At 41.6% G+C, this 27,855-nt stretch overlaps 1 protein-coding gene across 1 annotated transcript in view; it reads left to right on the top strand.

The window, feature by feature from the left end:
• The window catches only part of ST6GALNAC5 (ST6 N-acetylgalactosaminide alpha-2,6-sialyltransferase 5), a 150,211-nt gene that overhangs the window by 67,833 nt on the left and 54,523 nt on the right, over nucleotides 1-27,855 (top strand). The window contains exons 2-3 of the mRNA XM_083621034.1: nucleotides 4,700-4,900; nucleotides 6,157-6,444. Of these exons, the coding sequence (XP_083477160.1) occupies nucleotides 4,700-4,900; nucleotides 6,157-6,444 (489 nt within the window). The remainder of the gene's footprint in view (nucleotides 1-4,699; nucleotides 4,901-6,156; nucleotides 6,445-27,855) is intronic.

The raw sequence follows: 27,855 nt of genomic DNA, 5'->3' as shown, positions 1-27,855 counted from the left end.
AGAAAGATGTCATGAAAGGAGGAGAATGAAGTTGAACAGCTGTAGACTCTGCATGGCAATAGCTTGAAGGCATTCTGAACGCAGAGGACAGATGCTGACAGGCTGACTCTGGGATTATTATGGGGAGAGCATTTGCATGCTCAAAAGTGGAAGCCCTGGTTACTCAACAGGAGTACTGCAAACAAATATGTCCATTTGAGCAACCACAAACAAGTACAGTTTTTTAAATATATAATTCATATCTTGTGCTGATAGCGTCCAGATAAAGGTAGCACTCTATTCTGCCTTGGTCAGAATCCCACCTGGGGGTTCTGGGCACCACAGTTTAAGAAGGTTGTTGGCAAGCTGGAATGTGTGCAGAGGAGGGTGACCAAGATTATCAAGGGTTCTGGAAACTAAGATTTGTAAGGAATGGTTGAGGGAGTTGGTTATGCTTAGCCTGGAGAAGAGAAGACCAAGGGGTGATGTGATATAGTCATTTTCAAATACCTGAAGGCATGCCCCATGTTAGATGGAGTCAGCTTGTTCTTTGCTGCTCCAGAGGGCAGGACCCGAACAAATGTGCTTAAATTACAAGAAAGAATATTCCCACATTAGGATGGAATTTGTGATGGTAACAGCTGTTCAACAGTGGAATGGACTGCTTCAGAAAGTGGTGGACTCTCCCTCATTGGAGGTCTTTAAGCAGAATTTGGATAACCATCTGTCAGAGATGATTTAGCTGTGATTCCTGAGGTGCAAGGGGTTGGACTACATGACTCTTGGGGTCCCTTCCAACTCTACAATTCTGTAATGATTCTATTAACACATAGCACCACTGAAACTGCTTTGCTCTGGAAATATTGCAATGGAGTGGTTGAATTTTACAAAACAATTCTGCAATTTTTCAAAAATAAAAACCCCACTGATACATGGTATGTGGGCTGATATATGGTGATCATTTTCAGATATGGTGGCATTTAGTGCATGCACAGCTATATATACTATGTGCATAGTATAAAACGCATCACACAGGAACTCATATAACAGTCCCAAATTTACACCATTTGTGGACATACGTGTAGTGATCATTTTTAGCTATGTCTGCTGTGCCATGCTGAAACAGAAGCATCATTTTAACCAATTGTGCATGCAGACATGTGTGCAATACCACATGCATCCATGTCTGAAAATGATCACTATATATTAGTTGGTAACTGGGGTAAATTTGAAGATTCTCTTGAAAACGACATGATTGATCAAGTGTGCCATTGCACTACTGCCTCTCGGAGGCACTGAGGAAGAAAGGCAGGCTGGAGCAGTGACTGTGGAACTTGCAGCAGTTCTACAGTTAAAAAGGGGGGGGGGCAGGAAGATCCCAAGATCACCTTCACTTCAAAAGCAGCTCTGAAGTTTGGGAGGACAGTGCCTGTTTTTTCTTGTGATATCAGGCCATTACTCAGTTTAAAAAACCCAGTTGGGCCTGAGATTCAGGAGTTCTGAAGAGTGATGGATTAGTGTCTCAGAATCGGTCACTGCATCCATCACCACCAGTGTGCCTTCTGTTAGTGCCAAAAAGTCATCCAGACAGTTCTGGGCATTGAGACTTTCTCCCGCTATGACTGTCACCTTAATGTTACTACTGGAGCTGATAAGATCTGGACCCACCTAGTGCCTAAATGACAGACCAGCCAGGAATCCCAATTGCACTTCTCTGAACTCCATGAATGGGATGGATACTAGTGTTGGGAGCGAGCCCAGTCCCTCCACAGGCTTGCACACTCCACCTTTTATCTCCTTCTTGGCACAGTTGCAAGAAGGCGGCAGAAGCTTTTGCTTTTGATGTTGATTGATTAGAGTTTAGCATTGCATCCAAAACCTAAACAGTGGTTAATCGTAGCTATGATTTGTTGATGCAAGTCAGATTCATAAATGATGGTATGAAATTGGTTTGTTCCAACAAACCATAGTTAAGATTAACCACCCTTTGCTGAGTTCAGGCAACACAGCAAGCTTCAGATAATCTCAAACAGAAGCAAAAGCTTATTAACTCCTCCTCCACCACCTGGATGATGGAGACCCAGCGAGTGCAAGGCCCAGGAGACACTAGACTCATTACCAACATGATAGACTATGGCACCTGTAGTCCTCCGTATGTTGTTGGACCCCAACATCTATCACTTCTAGCAAGCCAACACAGGTAATGGCCTGGGCTGATGGGAATCGGCATCTAGCAGCATCTTGAGGCCCTTAGGCTCCCCATCCCTGAACCTTGGCTTTTCATGTCACCTGAAAGTGGCCAATGTGGATCTGTGACATAGAGTTCTTAATACAGTAATGGGTAAAATGGCCTAGGATGTCAAGGAAGATTACCGTTCAGAAACTATTTGCATAAGGGGTAATGGGTATAAAGCAAGGAGTAATTATTTATGTCTCCCTTGCATTTAAAACAAGAAATTACAACTGCTATGAATCACTTTGCACTGAATCTAGCAAGTTAGTTGAACTCTTATAAAAATGCTTTATTGACTTGTTCCAAACTCAATTAAGTGTTTATGAACTCAGTCTATTCTGGTACTTGCTGCAAATTTAATTATTTTTGTGGAATGTGTCTGTTCATTTTCCATGTAATACATATATGTGCACACCAATACTCTAAAATAAACAGCTACAAAGCTAAAAAGCTTAATTTTGGTGACTTTAAATTGAAATTAGGTTAACTTGGCTCTTTTGTAATTGACTTTAAAAATTTCCCTTGATACACTATGTCTACACATAAAAAAAACCACTGTAGAATTTACATTACACTATCTGTTTGTAACAGTACCTGTCATGGCTGCCAAGGGTTATGTCTATGATTATCATGGCAATCTAATTAAATATATGCGTATCAGACAACTGGACATGATTCAAGGCAAGCTCAACATTAAATTACAAAATTTAGATGGGCCACTTAATCAATAGACTCAGCAACTAGCTCTAGCTATCACCCCAACTCATAAGCTTGATGGCTTGGTTAGACATACTGTGTAACAGATGTCCAACCTACATCCATGAGCCTTAATCATAAATATGATGCTTTCATTTGGCATGGGATATGGGAAAAGTTTCTCAGTTGCCAGTAACCCTGCTTGCTCATAGCAGGGGGGGGGGTGGGGAGTACTTTTAAAATGCATGAGCTGTCTTTTGTAGCCTGTTACAGGAAGACTTGGAAACCACCATTAATTTTGCTTTAAATAATCCATCAAGATGGTCCTTTGTTCTGATAATCTGAGTTTCAAGTGAGACCACATGACAAAGAATTACCAAGACCTGATGAGGTTCTTTTCATATTGCTTCTCCTCTCTATTGGTTCTGTTCAGTTCTAAACCACAAATTGAGTAAATGGCAAAAACAACAACCCAGTGCCGACAATCTTCTTTGAAATAAGATAAAACGTGTTTACTACCAGATCGTTTTAGTATTGTACACTTCTGATAATCAGTTTTACTTTCTTCTTTTAAAAAAAAAATCCTTAAGTGCTACTTTTGCAACAGACTAGTGATTGTATTTGTTCCACCACTAGTCCATGAGTGAATTAGTAAAGATGAAAAATGGATTTCAGAGACAATTTCAGCCTTGAAAAGATACCATTTGCAACTATGGATAGGTTAGCTTGCTGATAGTTTTCTCCTAAATACTGAATAGAAATAGATTAGATGGGAAGATATATATTACAGTGTGATGGTTATGTGCAATTTGGAGAGAATGTGTACATAATTAAGACATGCATATTATCTAAATTATAATAGTGTCATTTTAATCACTTCTTAAGAAAACAACTTGAAGGGTGCAAGGAATGTGAGCAAGGAAAGTATGAAATTCAGTTTACTTTACTAAAGTTTTATACCAATGAAATTTGAATCATTAATAAAGAAGAAGAAAAAGCCCCAGGGAAAGAAAATGGGACACATAAAATAAGCAAAACCGTTTTATTAATAGAGAAAGCTATAATCTAAAATTAGTACAAAGCAAACATTTTAAAGATTATGCTAGGCTATGTGATATGAAAAGCAACCAAATATGCTTTATGAATGACTGGAAGGAAGGTAGGATATGTGATATGCATAAGTGGCTCACAGACATAAGACCTAGAAAACATTTAAACTGTAGTTAAATAATCAAGCACTATGAAAAGATAATGGAACTATTCACAAAAGAGTTGCTTGGAAAACATACAAAAGCCTAGTGAGAGATAGAGAGATAGAATTAATGGCCAGAAAACTACAGGCACTTAGGTCTTTAAAAATGAAATGATTAGGTAGAGAATAGTGCTTAAAACAGGAATTTTGAAGAAGATAATTGCTGGTATTATCAGCCTGCAAGTACGCCTTGTATTTTTTAAATACGTATATAATTTATGTTGGTCAGGAAAGGGTCATTCACTGATCGAATATGCCATTATAGAGTTTGTGAGTGCAAACTTAGGATTCCTTTTCCTGTCTCCTGGAGCGATATTTTCCCCTCTCCACAAATCGAAGAAAGTAGGCATCTGATTTTCACCTAGGGTTAATAAAAGCTAAAAGTAAACTGTTAAAATTCTACCTATGCTGAGCCCGAGAAGGAGCTGTGAGCCGGCGCGCCTTAGGACCCAGAAGGTCCCGCCAGGCGGCAGTTGTGTAGATCACTGGGAGACTCTAAAAGGGTCCAGTTTTAATTCTCTCTCTAATCTCTGCAACAGCCGCGCTTCCCACAACAGCTCAAGGTTGGGCTGATCCCGACTGTGGCTTTGGATTTTTTATCCCCGCTCCCAATCCCCGGCGGAAACCGCATTAACTGGCTCCTTCGCAATGGAAACCCTCGAGGAAAAAGTGGCTTCAGTCGCTCGAGCCTGAGATCGCGGTATCTAAAGGAGAGGGGCACGAAAATGAAGACGCTGATGGTAAGTCAGTTTCGCAGGAACTAAAAATGGTCCCAGATTACGCTCCCCCGCCTCCGGTCCTTAGGAACTGTGAAGCGAAACCACCAGACCTGGCTGGGAGTTGTCGGGAGAGACAGACAAGAAAGACCCCAGGCTTCCTTTGGGTCGGGTGGTTTCAGCCTCTGTGCAGCTTGCCCTATTTATTTATGGGCATTTTTGCTCCATGGGCAATTTTGCAAAGGGGGTCTTGGGCTGAAACCTTGTCAAGGAAGAGAAGCAAAGGAACTTCCCGCCTGCCCTTTTTTTTAAATAGCAAATAGGTTCACATGCCATGATGATGGCTGTTGGTGTTCAAGCTGAACCGACTTGCCTTGCAAGGAGGGATCTCAAGCGCTTAGGGCAATAATCACGGGCAGGCATTTCTCTCTCCCCCACCCAAAAAAACTGCAAAACGTGGGAGCAGTGGGAATGGCAGCGAAAGGGTAAGCCGGAAAAGTGAGAGGAGGATAAGAGAGAGGGGCTTAGGAAGGCAGAAAGCAGAGTGTGTGGGGGGGGGGGGGTCAAATTCAGGAGGAAGCCGCACTTTTCAAGAGGCTTCTCTGCTTTGGAACTTGCAGGAAATAGACGGTTCCACCCCTCCCCACCCCGGCTTCTTCCGCCACCCCAGAGATTAAAATGGTAGCGCTGGGTGGCACCCGCCCGCCCGCACCAACCTGCAGGGATCTCTCCATGGAGAGGAGACCCAACCCCTTCCAGAAGAAGTTAAAACTTGCAAAGGCTACCAAGACGCGGAGCTGCATTCTCCTCACACCCACCCGCACCCCCGCCATAAAAAAGGACGGGAAACTTGCAAAAAAAGGGGCTGCCTCACATGAGTTAGGCTGGCGCGGGTGTGGAGAGAAAGAGAGAGAGACGCCGAGCTTTTATTGACAACAATCAGAACTCCTCCAACAGTGGCGGGTTGCAAAGGCGAGGCGGGAAGCGGCGAGGCGCGCGCGGGGCGGGGGCTGGTGAGGTGGGAAGGAGAGCGGCGGGGAAGCGGGAGACCTGGAGGGGCGGCGACTGAGCCGCGAGGGACCCCGGCGACGGTGCTGCCGCCTGAGCCGCCCGCGTGCAACGCCTCCTGGCCGCCGCCGCCGCCGTTTCCCGCTCCGCCATCACCACCACGTCCGGCCTCGGGCTCCGCAGCGCTCGGCTCGCCGCCTGCCTGGTAGGGAGCGCGCTCTCCCCTGCGCACGGCGGGTTCTCTCAGCGTGTCTCCTTGTCCCCCTTTTCAGCGCCATGGGCTGGCTGTGTCTTTAGCGCTCACCACCATGTGCACTAGCTTGTTGCTCATGTATGGTAGCATCGGAGGCGGAGGCGCTGGTAGTGGCGGCGGCGGAGGAGGCGGCAGCAGCGGCGACGGAAGCCCGAAAGAGCAAAGTCAACCGCAGCAGCAGCAGCAGCAGCAGGTGGCGGTGACGGCGAGCCAGAAGCCGGAGAGCCCTCAGCAACTGGGCGGCAGCGGGCAGAGGCGCCTCCCCGACCGCCCCTTGGAAGGCTACATCGGGGTCCTGGACCACAAGGTGAGCGCAGGCGGAGAGGTGCGGGGGGAGGGGGAGGAGGCGAAGGGCGGACAAGGGCGCCGAAGAGGGAGCTCCTCTGGGGCCCTTGGCTTGGGCCGACTGATGAAAGTTCTCCGAGAAAAAGGTGTGTGTAATAGACATTTCTGTTCCATGAACTGTGGGGAAATAGCATGGGAGTTAAGGTAAGGGAAAGGGACCCCTGACCATTAGGTCCAGTCGTGGCCGACTCTGGGGTTGCAGCACTCATCTTGCTTTATTGGCTGAGGGAGCCAGCATGACTAAGCCGCTTCTGGCAAACCAGAGCAGCGCATGGAAATGCTGTTTACCTTCCTGCCAGAGTGGTACCTATTTATCTAGTTGCACCTTGACGTTCTTTTGAACTGCTAGGTTGGCAGGAGCCAGGGACCGAGCAAGGGGAGCTCACCCTGTGGGGGGGATTCGAACTGCCGACCTTCTGATCGGCAAGTCCTAGGTTCTGTGGTTTAACCCACAGCACTACCCGCATCCGGGAGTTAAGGAGCCACGCTCTTCTCAGAGGCGCTGAGAGTGGAGTGCCCCACGGACATACAGCCCTGTGGGATGTTTTTAGTGATCACGTTGCCATTCAAAAGGCTGCCCTTTATTCCAGGGGCAATCAATCCAAATTATTCTGTAGATCGCTTTGGATCGCTTTCTGTGGGAAAAAAACAAAAAGCAGCAAATACATGTTGTTAACAATAATAATGAATTCACATAGAATCCTATAGAAGGGAGCATAGGGTCATTGAGTCCCACCTTCTGCAATGCAGGGATCTTTTGCCCAACGTGGGGCTCGAACTTATGGCTCTTGAGATGAAGAGGCTTGTGCTGTTCCAGCTGAGCCGGTTTTATTTTATTTTATTAATATTGCCTGATGGGATATCTCAGAGCAAACACCACATACTGTCTATTGCTCGTTAAGAGAGAAACTTTTTTTTTAAAAAAATGTATACTTAACATATTTTGAAGAACGAATGGAAAATGTATAGAATTAATCAATGTAAAACTCAGTAAAGGATAATAACAGAAAGAGAGAGAGAGGAATGTTTCATTTGGTGGCTGTATACAGTGGGTGGTATCCTAACTAAGGCTGCAATCCAAATCCCACAGGAGGTGTTGGATTCTGTGAAGATGTCTCCCCTCTTGTTTCTGCTGGCTCAACTAGTGTCCCATGTGTGGGTGAGCAGAAGGCCTATTGGTGTCTCTGCCAGCAGAGCCCAGCAGAAAGTTCACAAGTGGGCTGGGAATCCCAGCTGGATTCCCAGCTGATTCCACAGCCAGTGCCAACCAGCACTGAGCCTAATTTGGGCCCAATCACTGTGCCGTCTTCCACTGTTGCCACCATGAGTGCGTAAATTCAATGGGTCTGTTCCCTGTATGGCTTAGTCAGATACCACCCACTGGTTTCACAATTGGGAAGTGTCTTAACAGGGAGTTCTGTTACACTGGGAGCTTTTCCAGACAAAAAAAAAATTGGCATGGCCTAAATTATCAGAATCAAACAGATAAATAGGCTTTAATCACTCCCTTTTGCAGAAGTGTTTTTGTGAAAAGGGCACTACCTTCAGAAGGAATTCCTTCCTTTAAAGTAAGCTTCATCTGTAGGTCTGCCTGTGATGGGCAACTTCTGCTTCTTAGCAGATCAAAGTCTCTAACATTGGGTTTGAAGGCTTTGCAGACCCCACAGAATCAATATTCTCAAGGGCAAAGGAAAGATAGTTGGCTTTTTTAAAAAAAATGGCATACAAATTTCAACCTCTCCATTGGGCCTTGGATGAATGATACTGATGATGCAATGCTGTGCATGCTTTGTGTGTACTATACAAACCTATTTGCAGAAGTGAAATTTTGTGTTGTAGATAAGTTCAGACTGACACTCTTGCCAGTAGTAATATTTGCTACAGAGGATACTTTCAAAACTGATAGTCTCTAATTGCGTTCTGAAGCAAAGTATAGTTTTCTTAATGCAGCAAGAAGTGTGGGAAGAGGTCTCAAATTATTGTGGTGTAATGGGATTTAAATGTATATTGTGTGTGGAAAAACCGGATAAAATATGTGCACACAAGCACATGCCTCCTAGGACTTCACAGTAAATTCTTAGCCTACAAAAAGCTACTATGTCACCAAGAAGGCTTTGAGCCTGCCTTCTCTATTTCTACCTGCAGGGAGCTGGGTGTTGTCATTGCTTTAACACTTGGGGGCAGTTCAGACAGGTAATCTCCACCTATAGTCTGAAGACATTCCATTCCATACAGGAAGAGCAAGTGCTCTTTCTGCACATTTCAGGTGGCTGTTCAGAGTAAATAGACAAGATTTGACTGTGATTTTGGTAGTAAGCATTGTAGTAATTGTTGTCCTTTGGTTGTTTTTAAAATCGTACATCTACTGATAGGATTTACTTAAAAAGCATGACTGAGTGATAACGGGAGATGAAGTATGGATTAATTTGAGATAAAAAAATTAATTTCTGCACCTTTCTATTATAAGGCTATGGCCCCTGTGCACAGTTCTCTTGAAGTAAATGCTTTACAAGTTGACAAAATTTAGGTAAGGGTGCTTCAGGACTGGAGCCCTTCACCACTGCTGAGGCATTGCTTTTCTATAATTAGCTAGGAGTAGAACTGAGACATAGGGCTGGAATTCAACATCATGCTATATGGGTGTCCCATCCGTCAATCCTCCTGCTCCATGCTGTTCTGGGAGTTCTCCCATAACTGCCACAAGCCCATTATGGCAGGCGCCAGAGGGTGTGGTGGGACGGAGGGGGGAGAAGCCCCTTTGTGCAAGGAGGAGCCCTCATGCAAGATTTGCACAGATGGGACTCACTGGGTGAATCCTGCCCAAAGGTTCCACGCACCGCTTAATAGAGTGCTTTATTATCCAGCAATGCCATTCCCAATGGCAGCCCAGAAGACTGCTTTCTAATGCCTACTACTCACAAGCAAGTTCTTGTTGTCAGTAAAGCTCAGTTTTCATGCTAATACTGTAAAAGGTTTTATTGCACCTGGGTGACAAATAGCCCCTGGCTTATCACTTGAATGAAGTCCGTCTCAGTTGGTCCCCACGCCTGTTTCTTTTTCCTGTGGTAGAAGAAGTCTTTAATTACTGATTTCTTGTCATTTAAATCATTATTTATTTTTTAATGGTGCCTTTAATAAAGCATTTTAAAAAAGAAAAGAGAACAGAAGAGTAGAAGCCGCTACAGGACATTCTGCAATTTACATTGCAGTCTTAAGCACTCTTACTAGGAAGCTCAATGGGGCTTCCTTCAGAGTATACATAATGAAGTTTATTCTGTTAGAGAGACTATTCAATGAGCAAATCTGAGGCTATTTATTTCAGGAGTCCTCCAGCACGCATCAACAGAAAGCAATAAAGCTGGCTTAAGATGCAAAGAGGAAGCATTCAGTGTAAAGGCACAAAATCCCAAAAAGACTTCAAACACTACTGGACAGACTTTCTTACATAGGGCATAGAGCTATTTAGTTATCCGGTTACAAGAATTGTGTTTTACCCATAAGCAGGTCTAATAACATCAAGGAAGCAATGGACTAACAATGACAACATGTGAATGCTCTATGAAAAGTATATAAACAACAACTGAAAATTCCACAGAAGAGAACAACTTTGGAAATACCCTCACAGTGTATTTAGGAACAAGGTGTTGAAGGTTGTGTCTGACAGCAGTACTAACAGATACATAGAAAACTTTGCAGTTTCCATCACAACTTCACCTGAATTTTTTTTTAACGTTGTATTTTCTCTTTCCACGCATCATACATAATTCCTATGGGATCTGTTCATGACTATATGTCAAAAGTAAACAGCTTCCTCCCTTCCTTTCATAGTAGGTTCAAACACTATATATAGCCTTGATTTGATGAAAGCAGGGTTGTTCTTTCAAGAAAGAAGTATCAGCGCAATTTTCAGATAGTTTAACAAAAACAAAATGAAGTTGACAGCAGTAACAAATACAGAAGATAATGTTGGTCACTTGCAGATAAATACCATGTACAGAACTTGAATGAAAAGACAGTTCAGTATTACTCTGAATAAATGGAAAAATAAATAAAGGGATCTGGTTCAAGTGACTTGCTTTTTCTAGTTATAATGAGATATTTCACTACCGACTTAACATTTGGAAACTGGAAGAAGGGAATTTTTTTCTATAGAAATAGTTGAAGGAAAACCTCCAAGTATTAACTGGTCTGAAGACTTAGAATATGTTGCTTTCAGAGAGCATGATGACTAGCATAATTTAATTGTACCACACTGATATATATATACATATGTACATGCATATGCTATCTATATCTATATCTATATATATATTTAATGAACAGTAGTTCTGTAAATAGTTTGAAATCTCCATAGTCTCCAGTACAGAACATACTTGGGGACATAATTACCTTGTATAATTGAAGCAAGAGAGAAAAGGTTATTGCTGTTGGAGAGCAAAAATAATAATAATTCTCTTCTATGGAGAGCTTTTTGTAACAGATGGAATCTGTTGAGGGTTGCTGCTTCATCTCTTGTGATGCAAGATAAGGCCATGAGGGAATGTATCTGGTACTCCATTTAAGCTTTACATCAGTTACTTCTGCTCATTATGTTGGTGTATGTAGTTTTCAAATATCTTTCTTTAAAAAGCCAGGTATGCTTTGTTATCGAGTAAGCCTGTAATCTTTTCTTCACTTTCCTAAGAGTAGCACCCATTGAAAGTACACAGTCAAAGGGCTTGTGCTGAGCATATAGATAGTAATGGAACATTTGCTATTCAATATCCACCAACAGGAGTCTTGGGGTAGAATTCAATGTATCATTAAGGGAGGTATGCATGAGCAGACCATGGTCTGCTAGTGCAACGGAACTTTCTCCCCTCTGTTTCCCCCTAAGTTTCCCCACCCCCACCCCCTAAAGTTCCAGGGGTTTCCCCAGAACTTTGGAATAGGAGACAATCTGGATGGTTAAATATTACCGTTTTTGCTCTGAAAGGTGAAGTAGTTGGATCAGCTGTATGATCACTTTGTTCTAGAATAGGCTGTCCAAAGGTTTCTATTCTATATAAGATGATGGAGATAGGCTTTCTTTCAGGGCCACTTACCATGAAAGCTTGAAATAGCAAGTTTTTACTTTCAAACACATCACGATTTAATCAGAATTAATCTAACATTCTAAAAAGCATTGTATGGAGGGGAATAGGCCAAATAATCAAGTAACCAGTTAGTGGGTAAACTACCTTGTGTTTAGCATTAATAGGTTAACTATGCAATCGTGTGCATGGATATGCAGAAGTAATTCACTCCCTTCAGTTTCCTGGGACTTACTGTCTAGAAGTGTGCATAGGACTGCTTTAAGTATCCAGTCGCTGCATCCATGTACAGAGGAAATCTGGGAGTTCTTTCATTAATGTAACAGTTCCTCTTGACCAAATAATGCAAGCAAATTATATAGTGTTGGGAAACAGCATTGCTTGAAGGAAGAATCACAACAAACCAGTGATTGGTTTGTGCATGCTCACAAACTCATTTTGGATTCTGCTGTGTGCAGGAAAAAAACAATTGGCTTTCTGTATGGATGAACCAATGCACAGTACTGCTGAGAGCTGGGAACAAATCACTACTAGCCTCTATTGATAACTATGATTCAGGATGTGAATGCGCATCCAAGAGAACAGAGAGGCTACCGGATCTTGGATGAGGTCACCCTGGTGTGAGGAGGCATGCTGCTAAAAAAGATAAGAATATATATATATATATATATATATATATATATATATATATATACACACTTCAGATTGATGCTCAGCAGACAAGCCTGAAGGGTCAAATGACATGATAAGCCATTAGTTGTACATATAATCCTTGTGGGTAGTTCTGGTTTCCATAAAGGTCATTGATGTTACCATACAGTTACTCTACAACCTTGAGATTGAAGCCAAATATCTAGATGGACAGGTTCACTTGCATATCACATCAAACTAGCCTTTACCAGTCTGATGCCCCCCAGATGTTTTGGCCTATAACTCCCCCCCAAGTTTGCACTACAACTCCCATGTATGAGCTGTAATAAAACATCTGGGCAGTGTCAGGTTGGCAAAGACTACATTAAACCATAGTTAAAATGAACTCAAGTTTGATGTGAACGAGCAGTGTTCAGTTCACGGTTTATTGCAGAGAAATAAACCACGAGTTTGTTTTGTCCCCAGCAGAGCAGGGAAGAGAAATTTGGGAACTCACATTAAACATCATTCAGATGTTGACTGCGCATGTTGTGTGTGTTCTGCTTTTTGTTCCCAGCAGCATTAACTATTTCTCTGAGCTTGAAAAATTGCATCACCGGTTCATTTCATTCTGATGATTCTTGTTTAAACTTTCAGTGTGCATTAAGTGATAACATTCTATCTATATCACAAAGCAGTGGAACAAAGATAGAAAATGGTACCTTTTGCTACATGCCAGATTGCTAGTTTCTTGCAAGCAGCTGTCAGTCTTGACTTGGCACCAGCTCTGTTTGTAATCCCTTGAAGTACTTTATCCCTTATTGCTACTAACTATGTATCAATCAGCTCAACATGTTGTGCATTTAAAATTCCACATCATTATGTATTTACTGTGGGAAAACATAGGAACATCTTATTGAGATACTTTTGGTGTGCTTTTTGGGGGGAGGGGGATAGTCTGACTATAAAGGTGTGAAGCTTTGCCCCGCCAAAAATGCTATTTGAATGTGACCAGAAGGCTGGAATTAGGCATGTTGAACAGTTCCAACAAAAACAGACATGGGAGCAGAAATTGGCAGTGTTCACCTATTCATCCTATGTCCAGAACAGAAATCAGTCAGCAAATATGATCAGTATTCACAGTTGTTGCTTTCACTCTGCAAACAATACGTAATTGAGTACATTGTCCCCCATTTCCATTGCATTTCCTTTGTATTGAAATGAATGGGGTGGAATAATACAATGCCAACATATAATTAATTGCATAATTGCGCCACAGTGGACAGTGAGACAAATAATATAGTTTTTTGCAGGAAACAAACTGCATTGGAACAGAAACAGTGCTGCATGTTATGCATACAGATCAGAATAGAAAGTGATGCCTTCCTACATCCCTGGCTGGAATGCCATATTTTTAAGACCCAGTGATGCGCTTGAGATGGTAAACATAGTAAAGAGATGTGCTGTGGTCAGAAATATGCTCACTTTCTCTGATAGAACTGGACGCATTGGTAGCAGTCCATGGAGCAAGCCAGTTTGTGGAATTCAGAGACTCAGAAAGGGAATTCAACACAAGCAAGGTGGCAGGGCGCATAAGTAACAGCAGCAAGATGAAGTAGCAGCCTCAGTTTACTGAGACCTAAGAGCAAGGCTGATCCCTGAGGTTCTACATAATGTAGGGGCTGGTCCCCATTTCTCTTTCTGCTGCTGTGTGGCTAGAATTTAATCTCAAGCACTTGCTGCTAGGGTGGAAAAGTTCTATACTACTGTCCTCCAGCAGCAATAACTTATTTAATCAAAAAGTGCAGTAGTGCTATATATATGTGAACTTAATCGGCTAGTTACAGCTACTCAGCCTCTGGCCACATCATACATCCCAGGCATAATGCTATCCTACATAAATTCATAATCTTTGATGCGGCTTACTCATCACCCACACCTGCCCACAAGTATGGGAGCATACTTGTCACTAGAATTGTAAAAAGATCAAAAGGTTTAAATTGCCTCAAAAATTGACAACTCTGCAAATGCATCAAAATTGCCCAAAAAATTATTTTGCATGAGTATTAGCTAGGTCTTCTGTCTCTGTGTAGTACAGATGTCTTTTACTTACTTACTTACACACACACACACACACACACACACACACACACTATACCCCCAGTAAGAACTAAAGCATGTTAAGGAGACATAGCTGGCTTTTAATGCGATCAGCCGAAATAGAAATTCCTTAACCCAATAGCATTTTGCTGAACGAAAAATGTGGGCTTTAGCTTTTAGTATCTTTTTGTCACTGGCTTTCTGCTTTAACCTGCCCTGCATTGCTCAGTGACACATGCAGATAATGGTGCCCATGAAACAAAGGTGGCATTGATATTAAGGACCATGGTGTATTAATTTAGCTCCTAATTAGTGTAATCAACTCAACTGAGCTTTGGTGCTGATATAAGCTGATGTGACAGCACAAAGGCCACTTTCAAGGTGAGGCTGGATATTGCATTGTCTTTGCTTCTGTCCTACACAGAGTCTCTTCATTTCCTGCTCTTCCTGTTTAATTATGGAATAATTATGGAATGTTCTTATAGAGAACACTATTAAAAATGGCCAACATTCTTCAGCAATCTTACATACAGCAATCATGTACATTTCTCCTCAGAAGTATGTGTGAGTGGATTCAATGAGCTTACTCCCATGTAAGTGGCTACAGGGTTGAAGTGTATATTTGGAGAAAAAAAATCTTCACATTTATGTGTGATACTGTGGCTCTGAGAGAGAGAACTGGGATATCTTTTTAGCAGCACAGTGGAAACCTTTAGGGCAGAAAAAAATGGGTGTGGGCTGTTCAGCTCTGTGGTGCTTTCACAGCAGCATTGCTGAATAATGCCAAAGGTTGAAGGGCCAGCCCTAACATTAGGCAGAGTGAAGTGCAGTTGATTGCCTCAGGCAGTTAATTTCCAGTGTCATGAAAAGGAAATGAATATATTGTGATTATTTTTTTTTTACTGCCATAGAGAGGGACTTATGATATTTTATGTCTCAAGTGCCAAATGGCTTGACTGGCCTTGATTTGTGATGTGGCAGGGGTGGAGAGAGGACACCATTTTCTGCTTAGCCTCAACCAGCAAAATGTTTTGAGTCAGCCCTAGGAACCTGAAATGTTGCAGCTGTACAAACAATAGTTCTCTTGACTGTGATTCACAAAAATGCTAATACAGTATGTAATAAAGAGTAAGTGCTACGTGGTTTTTTTTGAAGTAGCATTCTTAATTGCAGTATCAGATTGGGTATTTTGTGGAAGGGAGAAGGCATCTTCCTATCGATGTTGAGTCAAGGGAAGTTGTAAAGAGAAAATATATAGCACAAGTGGTAAAGGTGCATTTAATAGACTTTTTTATGCCTTCTCCTTTTTGATAAGAAGACTTAACAACGTGACTTAGGAGTTTTGCTCTTCTGAAGGACCTTTGGAAACACTAGGGCAGATGGAAGATGTAGTTAAAACAGCTTGATGAAATATGCTATTTGATAAGAAATAGCCTAGAAGACGGAGAGGATACTGTCTCACAGCAAATTATGAATTGTGAACATGCCTTGCTTATTTCTTATAGACTGTAAAATTTGCCTTGCCAGCCATGTCAAGTAACCTCTAGTTTCCAGTCTGTTCAAGTGTGTTATTAGTACATGTTAGATTTGCTCTGGTTTTAGTACCCATAAAATAAATATTTTTTAACATCCACCCTTTCCCTTATATTAAATTTGAATACATTTTGCCCTTTGGTTACAGGAAGGTCAGGAGTAGATGAAACAGTTGTAATAACACTGGATAGCACATTAGTCCTTGCAGTTCCCTCTAAGGGAAAATAAAATCCAGCAACCGAAGAGCTGTGGAAAACATGTACATCTATATATGAGGCACAGTGTATATAGGGACCTTTAGGGAAAAGTGTTGTACTTGGGAAATTGTTTAGTAAGAAATAATCAGGTATAAAAGGACATAGCGCTTCTGGAGATGGCATTTGTTATCAGGAACATGTTCTCCTCCAGTCCTCCAAATAGTGATAAAACATTTTGCCCTGTTGCTCGCGGCTCCAGAACGTGTTTCTCAACTTGTTTCTCCTTATTTCTCTTTTCCTCTCTTCTGCCTCCTCCTGCCTTCCTACACAACTTTATAATTTCATCGTCTGTGTACAAAACCTCTCTCCTGTTCCGGTGAAATTCACCTCCATTATGTTGCAGGAAAGCACAGGATAGCTTTTTTAAGCCTGTGGCCAGCATTTGCCTTCCTTCTTTTTTATTATTTTATGCCGGGACTCTTAATGTACCAAGCCAAAAATGTAATCCTCCAGGGATGTGATAAACCTCCAGTTTTTGCTCCCTGTCAGGGGCTGGGATGGGTTATGTTTGGCTTAGTGGATAACAAGTTGCACAGGTCTGTTATAAATACAGACCTTATGAACTTTCCTTATTTCTTCCAAAGCTCCTAGAGTGCACAAGAATTCCTTGATTGTGACCCAACAGACCAGTGATGACCTCTAAGCTGCATTCTGGATTATTGTCACAAATTGCTGCTGGCCCTTGGCAGTTGCAACTGTATAGTTAAAAGGGATGAAGACTTGAAACTACAACTAATCCAGAATGCAGCAGCTAGACTGGTGACTGGGGAGCAGCTGCCAGGACCATATAACATTGGTCCTAAAGGATCTACTGGCTCCCAGTACATTTCCTACTGGCTCCCAGTACATTTCCTAGCACAAGAAGTGTTTGCGTTGACTTTAAAAGCTCTAAATGGCCTTGCTCCTGTATACCTGAAGGAGCGTCTCCACCTTCATTGTCCAGCCTGGACAATGAGGTCCAGCTCCGAGGATCTTCTGGTGGTTCCCTCACTGTGAGATGTGAAGCTACAGGGAACAAGGCAGAGGGGCTCCTTGGTAGTGGCAGCCTCCCTGTGGAATGCCCTCCCATCAGATTTCAACCAGATAAACAACTATATTTGACTTTTAGAAGACATCTGAAGGCAGCCCTGTACTTGGAAGTTTTTAATGGTTGATGTATTATTGCATTTTTAATACTTTGTTGGGGGCCGCCCCGAGTGGTAGGGGCAACCCAGTCAGATGGAGACATGTTGTTGTTACCAAAAGTGCAAGAAACTGTATGAGTTTTGATTCATTTATTAGTTGACGTGTTTCAATAAAATCGGTATTTCTGAAGGAAAAAACATGCTTTCTTTGCTTTTAGACAATGCTTGCATATTTCATAACATACATCTTTCTTTAGAAAAGCATTTCCCTCCTCTTACAGACAGGATGTTGCTTGCCAATTTTTGCATGTACATGTATTAAAAAAAATGAATAAAACAGCTCGCCAATTAATCAGGGCATTCTTATCAGTTTTTCTTAATTAATTAAGCAAACCAATTAATTGCTGCTGCCCTAATGAAAGCATCTTGTTGGATGTGGTGATACGTGGAAGGGACACATGCATTAACCTTCTGATATTTTTAGCTCCTCTTGGTAGCAGCTACGGAGATCATATTTTAGTTTTTGCATGTATTTCACAGGATAGCATTATTGTATTTATTTTCAAATATGACTTCATTTTCTGTGTCTCTTAAGGTTTTGTGTGTGTGTGTGTGTGTGTGTGTGTGTGTGTTATGCATGACTGCATTATGTCTTATTTTTGTTACGGTAAGTGAAAAACAGTGTTTTCAAGAATAATTCATACTTTTAACTTTCTCTTGCCATGATAATCTTGGAAAGTCTAACAGATGGGAAGGGAATATTAATGCCACTTGAAAGCCGCAGATTTAAAGGAGGCTACATTAAACACAGTCTCGGAAGCTCTTAACAGACACTTTTAAAAATTGTTCCATGTGCTGAGGTGAAGTCCATAGAAATTGTTTGTCTGGGTTGGGGGGAAGGTGGTAATCTTAGAGAATATTTAAGGTAATGTGTCTGACAAGAGTAATATGAAATTGTGTGTTCCTCTTATATCCTGATACAAAGGTAGTTTTATTTTTTGTGTGAAATCAGAATAATTCTTTTGAAGCAAACTTTACAAAGTAGTATAAGTTTTCTTCCTATCCCCTCCCTCACCCCGCCAGCTAAATATTTCCACAATGGATGTAATATTTGCATCTTGGTCTCTAGAGCCATATTTCCCTTGTCTTTAGAAGTAAAAGTATAGAGCATTATATTATACTGTGTATATTAAAGTTGTTCTCCATACGTGGGAAGTTTTATGAACCTTAAGGATAAAGTTAAGCTTCTCTTTCAAACATGTTACTATGACAGGAGTGTTAATCTTCTACTGTCGCAGCCAGGGCTTGCTGTGGTCTTAGTTTAAGCAGATGTAAGTGCAAATAAATTAAAAGGAATCAGCCTCTCAGATATTTATGTTTTACCTTATTCTAAAGAGCAAAGGATAAAAAGGGGGGTGCTGTACCAGATATCCTCTATAAGAAGGCTGAAGCTTATACTTAGCTGCATCATAAGTCCTTTTATGTCTCTACCTTTGGAAGGTGAAACTAAATTTTCAACAACAACAAAATCCATGAAAATGAGATGTACACTTGGGGACAGGAAAATCATAACACATTCTGCTTTTCCCTAATTAAAATTCCATGGAGTTGTCTCCAGTATGTTCATGTTTTATTACATCAGTAATTACTCTTACTTTTTCCTTCCAAATTGCACATTAAGCCACTAAGGAAGAACGCATTGCAGTTACAGTGAATATTTGAACAACGTGTTATAATATTCACACAACCCTTCCCAAGTTATAGGAGTGGTTTGCATGAAAATGTTAGGTATATAGTGATAGATTAAGCTTTCAATTTATAGACATAATAGGGCATGATATAGTGAATGTTTGCCTTCCTTAGGCATATGCACATTGCATATTTAAATTTCAAGTGAGTAAACATAGCATTCTTACCTGTAATGACCCATTCCATAACTTCAGTGTCTTAAAATTTAATTTTCTTTAAAGATGACACCTACAAATGCACCAGCATTTCCCCCCCTACACTACAATGGAATATCTGAGGAACTGGAGCAGTTCTGACTAACCAGGCCAACGAGTGGACAGCTCCTCTCTCTTCCCACATGAACACATAGAGATGGATCACCTACATAGGTATAAATTACAAGGGATTTTAAGGAAGTCACCCAGGTGGTCCCATGCAATTTGTATGTACATGAAAGGTAATTGATGATCCATCTTCATGTTTACAAGCAGGGACAATGGAGTTCGAGATGGCCTGCTGGGTAGGCAAAGAGGAGCCCTACCCTCAACCTACCTGAAAACTCTAGATTACCTTGAATATTGTTGTGTATGGTTGGCTGCTTTTATTTTGTTCTAAACTATTGTTTTTCTTGTTGTAACCCTTCCTGGGGCTTTATGCTGAAAGATTGGTAAGGAGAATGATGATGGTGGTGGTGGAAACCTGCATACACGAGAATTTAATTGCTCTGTTGTAGAATGTACCTAAGATTTGCAGCCTTCCAATTCTGCTTGGCTGCAAACTCAATGGCACATGATGGGTGCAATACCTTTTAAGATCTCCCTCCCCTTCTGTTAGCTTATCCTATGGGTTTTCCCAGTGCCCTCTAATGGAGCTTGCACAGGCAGCGAGGGCCAGCCTAGGCTGTTCCTTCAAACTATCTTATTATTTGTGGCCCACAACCTGGCGTGCTCAGCAACTGGCGCTCTCCACTTCCAATTACGCAAATGTTCTGAAGGCATGCAACCCGCTGCTTGTCGCTCAGTCATTCTCTTTTTACTAATTCTTCCAAGGTTTGACCACAAGGCAGGTGCACAAATGTTAAGGTGACCCTGCAATGCTGGCTGTCTTCAATTTCCCATAGTGCCTCCGTTAGCTTTCCTTCCCATGCTATCTGCACTGATAGTTCATGCACGGTTACTTGCTTACAGTCCTGGCCTTTTTGTCACAACAGTAGCACACAGCTGTGGCACTAAATGAGTGGTGTCGGGGTGATAGCCTGCTACCGAGGGAGCATGGAATCCCACCATTTTCATACTTTACACCATTGCTGAGTTGCAACCCTGGAGGTTTACTAAAAGGTCAGTGCTTTCCTTCATAAGCCACTGACCTTTCTTCTTGATTATCTTTGTGAATTGCTGCTGTCTTTGGGTTAATAGAACTTTGTAATCAAGGGGCTGAGACTGGGGGCCATGAGCAGAGGTGACAGATTGCTGATGTGTGGTAAACACAGGGAAACAGACAGTGGCATTGACATTATGGAAATGTAAACAATAACAACCCCTCCCTAGGAATACAGAGGAGTGCACCATAGATGTATTCAGCTTTTTTGAGATTTTGCCAGAGATAAATGTAATATCTGCTGGTAAATATCATTGCACAGGGCTTGCCTTAATCTGTCACTGAGCTCAGGGGCAACGTATTTTGTATATTCAGTAAGGCAGGTTTCTTCCTTGAGCTTCATATTTCTATTTCTTTATGGGCCACTGAGAATAGGCAGAGGAATTTTCTTTCCAATATTGTCCTAGTGCACTAAGTAAGAACAAAGCTAAATTAGATCACTTTTGTGGAACTCTTCTTTGCACGACAGTTGTCTATAATGCAGTTTTTAACCCAGTTAGTACAATTGTCTATAATGCAGTTAACCCAGTTAGTACTTGCTTGAAGGAGGTGGCCACATTAAAGCCAAGTGAGAATGGGATATGTACTACGTGTGGTGGCTTTCTTATGGAATTGTGGTATTCTGGTATATGGGGGTGGCATGCGCTGCCCCACTTGGCTTGTGCACAGAGTTGCAATAGTACTGTGGTGTTCATTGGCACAGTATCACAGATGAGTCAGAAGATGTGAGTAGAAAGAAAAGAGTCCTGGTAAAAATTGGGTGAGGATGTCAGAAGCTCTTCCGTTTTTAAACAATGTTCTTCCATTGTTAACCAACCAAGCGTGCTTAATCTGAACTATGGTTTGTTGTGACACTTGTTTCAACAAGCTATAGTCAAAATGAACCATGGTTTAGGGTTCAGGTGTAATGTTGAAGTGCCATTAATAATAATTAAAAAAATTAGTGTTTCCAATTTTCTGCTCACAGTCTTTCTGGAGGAGGAGAAGGGGGAGTGTGTGAACCTGAGACTTGCTATGGCTAATTCCCATGATTATAAACCATGCTTTATCATCATGCCATAACTGGCCCAACTAATAATAGAGGCGTGGATAACTAAAAGCCAAGTATTAATGAGCCTTCCATCACTTATCAGTCATCATGTAAACATAACCCTGAGAGTGTAAACAAGTTATCCTGGGAAACTCAGAAAATCTTATCTGTAACCGCACCTTCTTGCTAGGAAAAGCTGCCACATCTGATTTTCTGCCTGCCATGTAACCACTGCCAGACAATCCTATCCATAAAACCTGTTGATTTCATAGGTTGAATCAATGAATGCAAACAGAATGTAGTGGATTCTGATTCATTTATGTGCAGGCATAAAGTGGCAATTTAATGTATGCATCAGGTGTTGCTAATATTGTTCGTTCTTCCTTTCAGGCCCCATTTTTCAACACTTTAACTTTCATTCTTTAAGTCCTCAGGATAGATTGAACTTAATAGCCAAATAAATAAATTAAATTCCTAAAGGATCTGTTGAGAAACAGCAACAAAATGGAATACTATCAGCACCTTCACCTTATGGGAAATTTAACAGCTCCCATGCTGAATACTTATTTCCCTGTCTTAAGCAATTTGCTCAAGCATTTCTCTAAGCTCTCACTGGGGACATGTGCTTGTTGGACCAGCACTGATCACAGGACACAACTCCCGAACAACACTTGGTGATAGGTAGTTGTTGAGAACACAGCAGTAATAAAGCCTTTGTGTTGTTGTAATTGACAAAAACCATTTTGTCTCATTTACAACCCAAATGAAATGAAATTTGAGGGTTTTTTCTTACTGAATATTAGACAAACAGGAAATACATGTTTTGTAAATATTGCTATTTTGTATTAGCCAATATGCTTCTTATGGTGCCACCCTAAACATGTCTACTTAGAAGTAAGTCCTACTGATGTCAGTAAGTACTTTTTAATGTGTGAGCCACGATGCAGAATGCATATTTTCAACCATGTAAAGAGTCCTACAGCGGATTGATGAACACACAAAAGTAGGGAAGGTTGTGAAACACTTGGCAGACAGTAGCACCTAGCTGGTGGACCACATTTGGCTCTGTATGTAGGTGTTTTCCACCATACTACATGGGAGGCAAGCAGTAACATGGCAGACCTGGGATCTGGCCACCCAGTTCCATTTAAGTTAGAGTTGTTTCATTAGCTTTATTCCTGTGCATCCAAAGATCTCAAATAGTTCTAGTGACTCTGTATTACTGCTGATTCTCCACCACTGTTATAGAACAGGGACGTCCAACTCCCAAGAGACTATGATCTACTCACAGAATAAAAAACTGGCAGTGATCTACCCCTTGGGGGGGGTTTCAGGTGTAAGTTGTTTGTTGAGCTTTTTTTGGGGAGGAGAGACAAAGTTGTTGACCAGTTGAACACCCCAGTTAAAGACTGATGTATTGGGAATTCTTTTATTACTTCTCAATACAGTGGTACCTCAGGTTAAGTACTTAATTCATTCTGGAGGTCCATTTTTAACCTAAAACTGTTCTTAACCTGAAGCACCACTTTAGCTAATGGGGCCTCCTGCTGCCGCCGCACAGCCAGAGCACGATTTCTGTTCTCATCCTGAAGCAAAGTTCTTAACCTGAGGTACTATTTCTGGGTTAGTGGAGTCTGTAACCTAAAGCGAATGTAACCTGAAGCGTATGTAACCCGAGGTACCACTGTATAGCCAGTTGGCCATTGATTTTATTAGGAGCTTAGCTAATCCAAATGTACTGGATAGTAGCTATCACTATACAACACTGAACATTTGCCTGAATTTCCCAACTTAGTGTTAGCTGGGAGGGTTTTTGTAACCAGCTGCTGTATTTTCAACCTAGAAGTAGGTTAGATGAAGCAACCTTGTTAAAGATTGCATTACTTGATACAGCTTTGCTCTTGTAATGATACATTGATCAGGCATACTCAGGAAGCCAAAATGCAATCCTATACATACAGAATGGGTAACTACCAGCTTTTGCCCAGATATGGCCTTACCCATGCCTTTCTACCTGGTCCACCAGCTTCCCCTCAGATCCACACCTCGCTTTCAAAACTTTGTAATGTAAATATTATTTGTTTTGTATGGAAGCCAGACAATGCAATGTTACAGTTGTTGCTAAATAAGTAAAGGAAACTAAAATTACTTCAGCATAGCTGAAAAAGAGTCATTCTGCCTTAGAAGTGTAGAGAAAAGAGCATAAAATAATGTGACTTGTATCAGATCCTGTAGGCCAGTGTTTCCCAAACTTGGGTCTCCAGCTGTTTTGGACTACAATTCCCATCATCCCTGACTACTGGTTCTACTAGCTAGGGATGATGGTAGTTGCAGTCCAAAAATAGCTGGAGACCTAAATTTGGAAAACCCTGCTGTAGGCACTTGTCTGTGACAGCTCAAGCCATAGTGTTCAACTATGTTTTACTCAGAGTCATGTTCATTAATTTCAGTGGAACTACCGTACTCTGATTAAAATTTAGTGGAACATCACCTGCAGCAAGCTATCTGCATTATCTTAGCTGTATTTGTTACCATTGCTTTCTTTTTGTTTAGGGGGCTGGGAGCATTTTTGTGTGTGTGGAACAGTCAAAACAGTTTTGGGGACAGAGAATCAGTGATTAGCTGAAACCTCATTATTCCTCTATGCTGTCTTGAAAGGACAGGTGACACATGCAACAGGAAATCCTTCTCTTTCAAGCAGCCAAGAGAAGCTGAGGAAACAGGCTTTGTCTCCCTAAGAAAAAAAGAATATAATTTAATCACATGATAAGCTAATTAACTGAAGCGCTAAAGTCCTATTGTAGGTAAAGCCATTGTATTTTTAACATGAAGTAAATCCTACGGTTTGCTTTGGCCAAGAAATATGCGGTCAAGCTGCAGTTGCCTAAGCTGTGGAACAACTTTAAAAATGCTTTTTAAAAAAAATAAGCCCCAAACCCAGTACTTAAAAATACATTATTGTATGTATACAGGTGCTGGAAAGAGGTGTAAAAAGGTAACAACAAAAACAGATACTGTAATTTACTCACACATCTTATTTTTATGGCATTTTTAGCATGTGCATATATTTTCATCCTCCTATGCTGATGTGGAGCTTGGAATAGAACACTTCTGTATTATCTTTGATTAACCGGGTCTTTCTTCTTCCTCAGCCTTGTAGAAAACAAAGTTAGACCATCCTTTTCCTCCAGCCTCCAGCTGTTTGCGTGGTTTGGCAGCCACGTTGTTTTGATGGTTTCCCCACTGCAACCACATCAGAGATATTGTGGCATGTGTGGAAACTGCCTGGTCAACACCAAATTTATGCACCCATGTATCTTAGGATCTCAGTGGCACCTTCCTCGATGTGCAATCCTCTTAATGGGGCAGTGCTTGTATAGAGGTTCTCAAACTAAGGGTTTGCGTATTCATGCATTTCAGTGCGTTGCGTATTCCTGCATCCCAGTGACCTTTGGGAACTCAGAGCATCTGCTGTGCGTGCAGAAGCTCCCAGCTTCAGTCCCTGGAATCTCCAGGTTGGAAAAGCTTCCAGAATGAGTTCCATGAGAGCTGCTGCCAGTCTGAGCTAGATACACAATGGTCTGACTCAGTATAAGGCAGCTTCCTACATTCATAGCAGGTTTTATTTTGGTTTGTCTTAAATGAAGATACATGCACTGCGTTCACACCATACCTTTTACTGTTATGCCATTTATTTCCTTTACTGGCAATATGCTGAAAATTGTGCATGGAAGGGAAGAGTTCTAAAAGGTCATCATCTTCATCTTAATTTCAATAATATTATTTTCACTCCTGGTTAATCATGATAGCAGGTGATGATAGGGCATGATTTACAATGCATATTTGGAAATCAATGCAACATTTTTTTTTCCAAAAAGCCAACCCTGCTTGAATGCAAAGCTTTCTTTTAAAAACAAAAACAAAAGATGAAAACAGGAGCCATTTTCCATTAGTATTCATGTCATGCTATATGTATTGCATTGGCTGTTTAATATAATTTATCCGACATGGTACATTGAACCCTGTTGAAATCAATGAGAAATGAGGATAGGACCACTCATTGTACACATTTGTTGACATTTTGTGTTGCTTTAGAGTTATGAGTTGATGAGTATTATCACTTGATATGCATTCATAATAAACAAAAGATGATTTCTGGGACAGATAGGTGTTTGTCTCTATGTAGTTTGGAACAAAGTTGCAAAGATATTGACAATGGGTAGGGGCTCTGGAGTTGTACAACCTATTTATGGGGAGCTCAAGAAATTGGAATTTAAAAAAGGAACACAATGTGCATGCCAAATATTGGTATATAAACACTTTGCACATAGCTGTAAATGCCTTATTGCTTCTGGTGAATAAAAATTCCTCCTTGTATAGCCCTTCCACTGCCCTGTGTAGCTGCAACTGATGTGTAGCTCCATTTTGTTGCCCAGAATGGGATATATAGCAGCCAGCTGCCACTACTCTGTTCTGTTTCTTTGTCTCCTGATTGAAAGAAGCTGAGAATGCTTAAGCTTGAGTAGCCATCAATGCCTACTAGTCACAGTGGCTAGGTGCTACCTCTGCTATAGGAGGCAGCATGTCTCTGAATGCCAGTTGCTGGGAATCACAAGTGATGAGAGTGCTGTTGCATTTGGGTCCTGCCTGAAGGCATCCTTTAGGCATTTGGCTGGCCACTGAGAGAGCAAGATGCTGGATGAGATGGGCCCATTGGCTAAACCCAGCAGGCTCTTCTTACGTGTGTTGTGTTTTCTTGTGACTGCTCTCAGCTGATCAGGTGAGTTTTGAAACCTGGTGCAGGATTCTCTTTTGGACCTTTGTAAGCCAGAATACTATACATAGAATATTTTGTAATCGGAATTGCTTGCCTACAGTCTAGGAAATAGTCTCAATTCCTGGGAATGTTGATGAGTAGTTTGTGCCTGCACTGTTTGACACAGTTTGCTTGTATGGGAATCTTGGCCGCCACAATTCTCTTAATAAAATTTGGTTTTGTGAATAGGCCTTTAGACTGAAGAAACCAAGAGGAGGACAGAAGCATCTCCAGGGGAAGGGAATTCATACCCCAGCACTGGTACCATGTGCTATGTGTATTGGGTTCCAATATCTGGCCGGTTGTGCAATACTATTTATAGATTTGAGTTTTAATGGGCAGCTTAATGAGACCTTCATGAGCTTTTTAAAAGACTTTAAACGTTTTGGTGGAAATAACATTTGCAACCATTTAAGGGTTCTCAAAACAGCCCAGTTTCACCTCTTACCTTGCAACTGCAGTTTATGGCAAATTTTGTTGCTCTTTACTCTTACTTATATAACCACATTTTATTCTGTTGGTCCCTGTTCTCTGCATGGATTTAATATTGTCAGAACCTCTCAGACTGAAATGGCTAGAACTACCATAGGGGAGGGCTGCGAGACCCCCACAGACTGGAGTATGTGTTCAAACCAAGAGCAGGAAATTCTCTTCTGTATAACCATAGCTATAAATGACGCTCTCTCTCCCCTTGGTCCCCACCAAATCAAAGAACTCAGTTGTATACTCCTTTCCCCCTTCAGTGGGCTCCATATGCCACACAAGCCACCACAATCTGTTCTGGGCCCCAAGAACAAAGACCAGCAGTGAACCTGAGCAGAAGCAACCATTGAAAGGTGGAATAATGGTAGCATCCATTGCCAGAGCGCTGCTTATGAGGATGAGATCCTGACTTAGGTGCTTCCAGGATGACTCCACTGCTGCAATAAGAAGAGTGAAGCTTCATGCTACAAGAACTCTCAGTTTGCCTGGTTGGTGCCGTTGTGACCACCTATAATGCCCAGTACCCTTTTGTGGCAACCCCTCTGGATAGTTCACCTGCTATTTCAGCATTCATTTTTTAGAAACTGCCTTTCCTCCCCCATTCCTCCCTTCCTTCTCTGTCGCATTTACCAGCTTGGCATTTTCATGATTTGTTAGATCACCTGCTTTTGTTTGCACGAAAAGGGATTAGCATTTCCCATCAAGTCTGTGCCATCTTTTCTGTTGTTCTTTAAAAAAAATGCTTTTGGGGGGAAGGGGGAGTGAATGTGTCTTTCTATCCTACCCTTTTTATATTTTAGTCAATCTGGGAGTTCAGAATTATGACAGGGTCTTTACAGTAAGCTGGAATGCCAAGCAGCAGGACTATCTGCCTCCACGCCTGGAAAGTGCAAAGATTTTCTCTGGTTAATTGGCCTGTATTACAAAGGTACTTGCAAACTCTTGAGCAAACAAAAACACAAAACTCAAACCATTTCAGGTGAAGGCCAACCACAAGCCAGGCACACCAGGAGGTAAATGAGTTGTTAAACTTTATGAAGGCACACAGCAGGAATTGGGAAAGAGCGTATAGTAACTTAAAGGTTATATTCTCTGGGATCATCTTGCAGTAGTGTCTGGAGTTTGTACTGATCCCTCCTCAGGCACTTTCCTTTTGATAGCCAACCTTTTCTTGCCTGCCATGTTTGCTCTGCTGATGTGCTGGGTGCTTCTTTCATCCCCTT

This window comes from Podarcis filfolensis, assembly GCF_964270895.1.
Source record: "Podarcis filfolensis genome assembly, chromosome: 6".
NCBI lineage: Eukaryota > Metazoa > Chordata > Lepidosauria > Squamata > Lacertidae > Podarcis > Podarcis filfolensis.
This window is presented reverse-complemented; position numbering and strand designations above follow the sequence as displayed.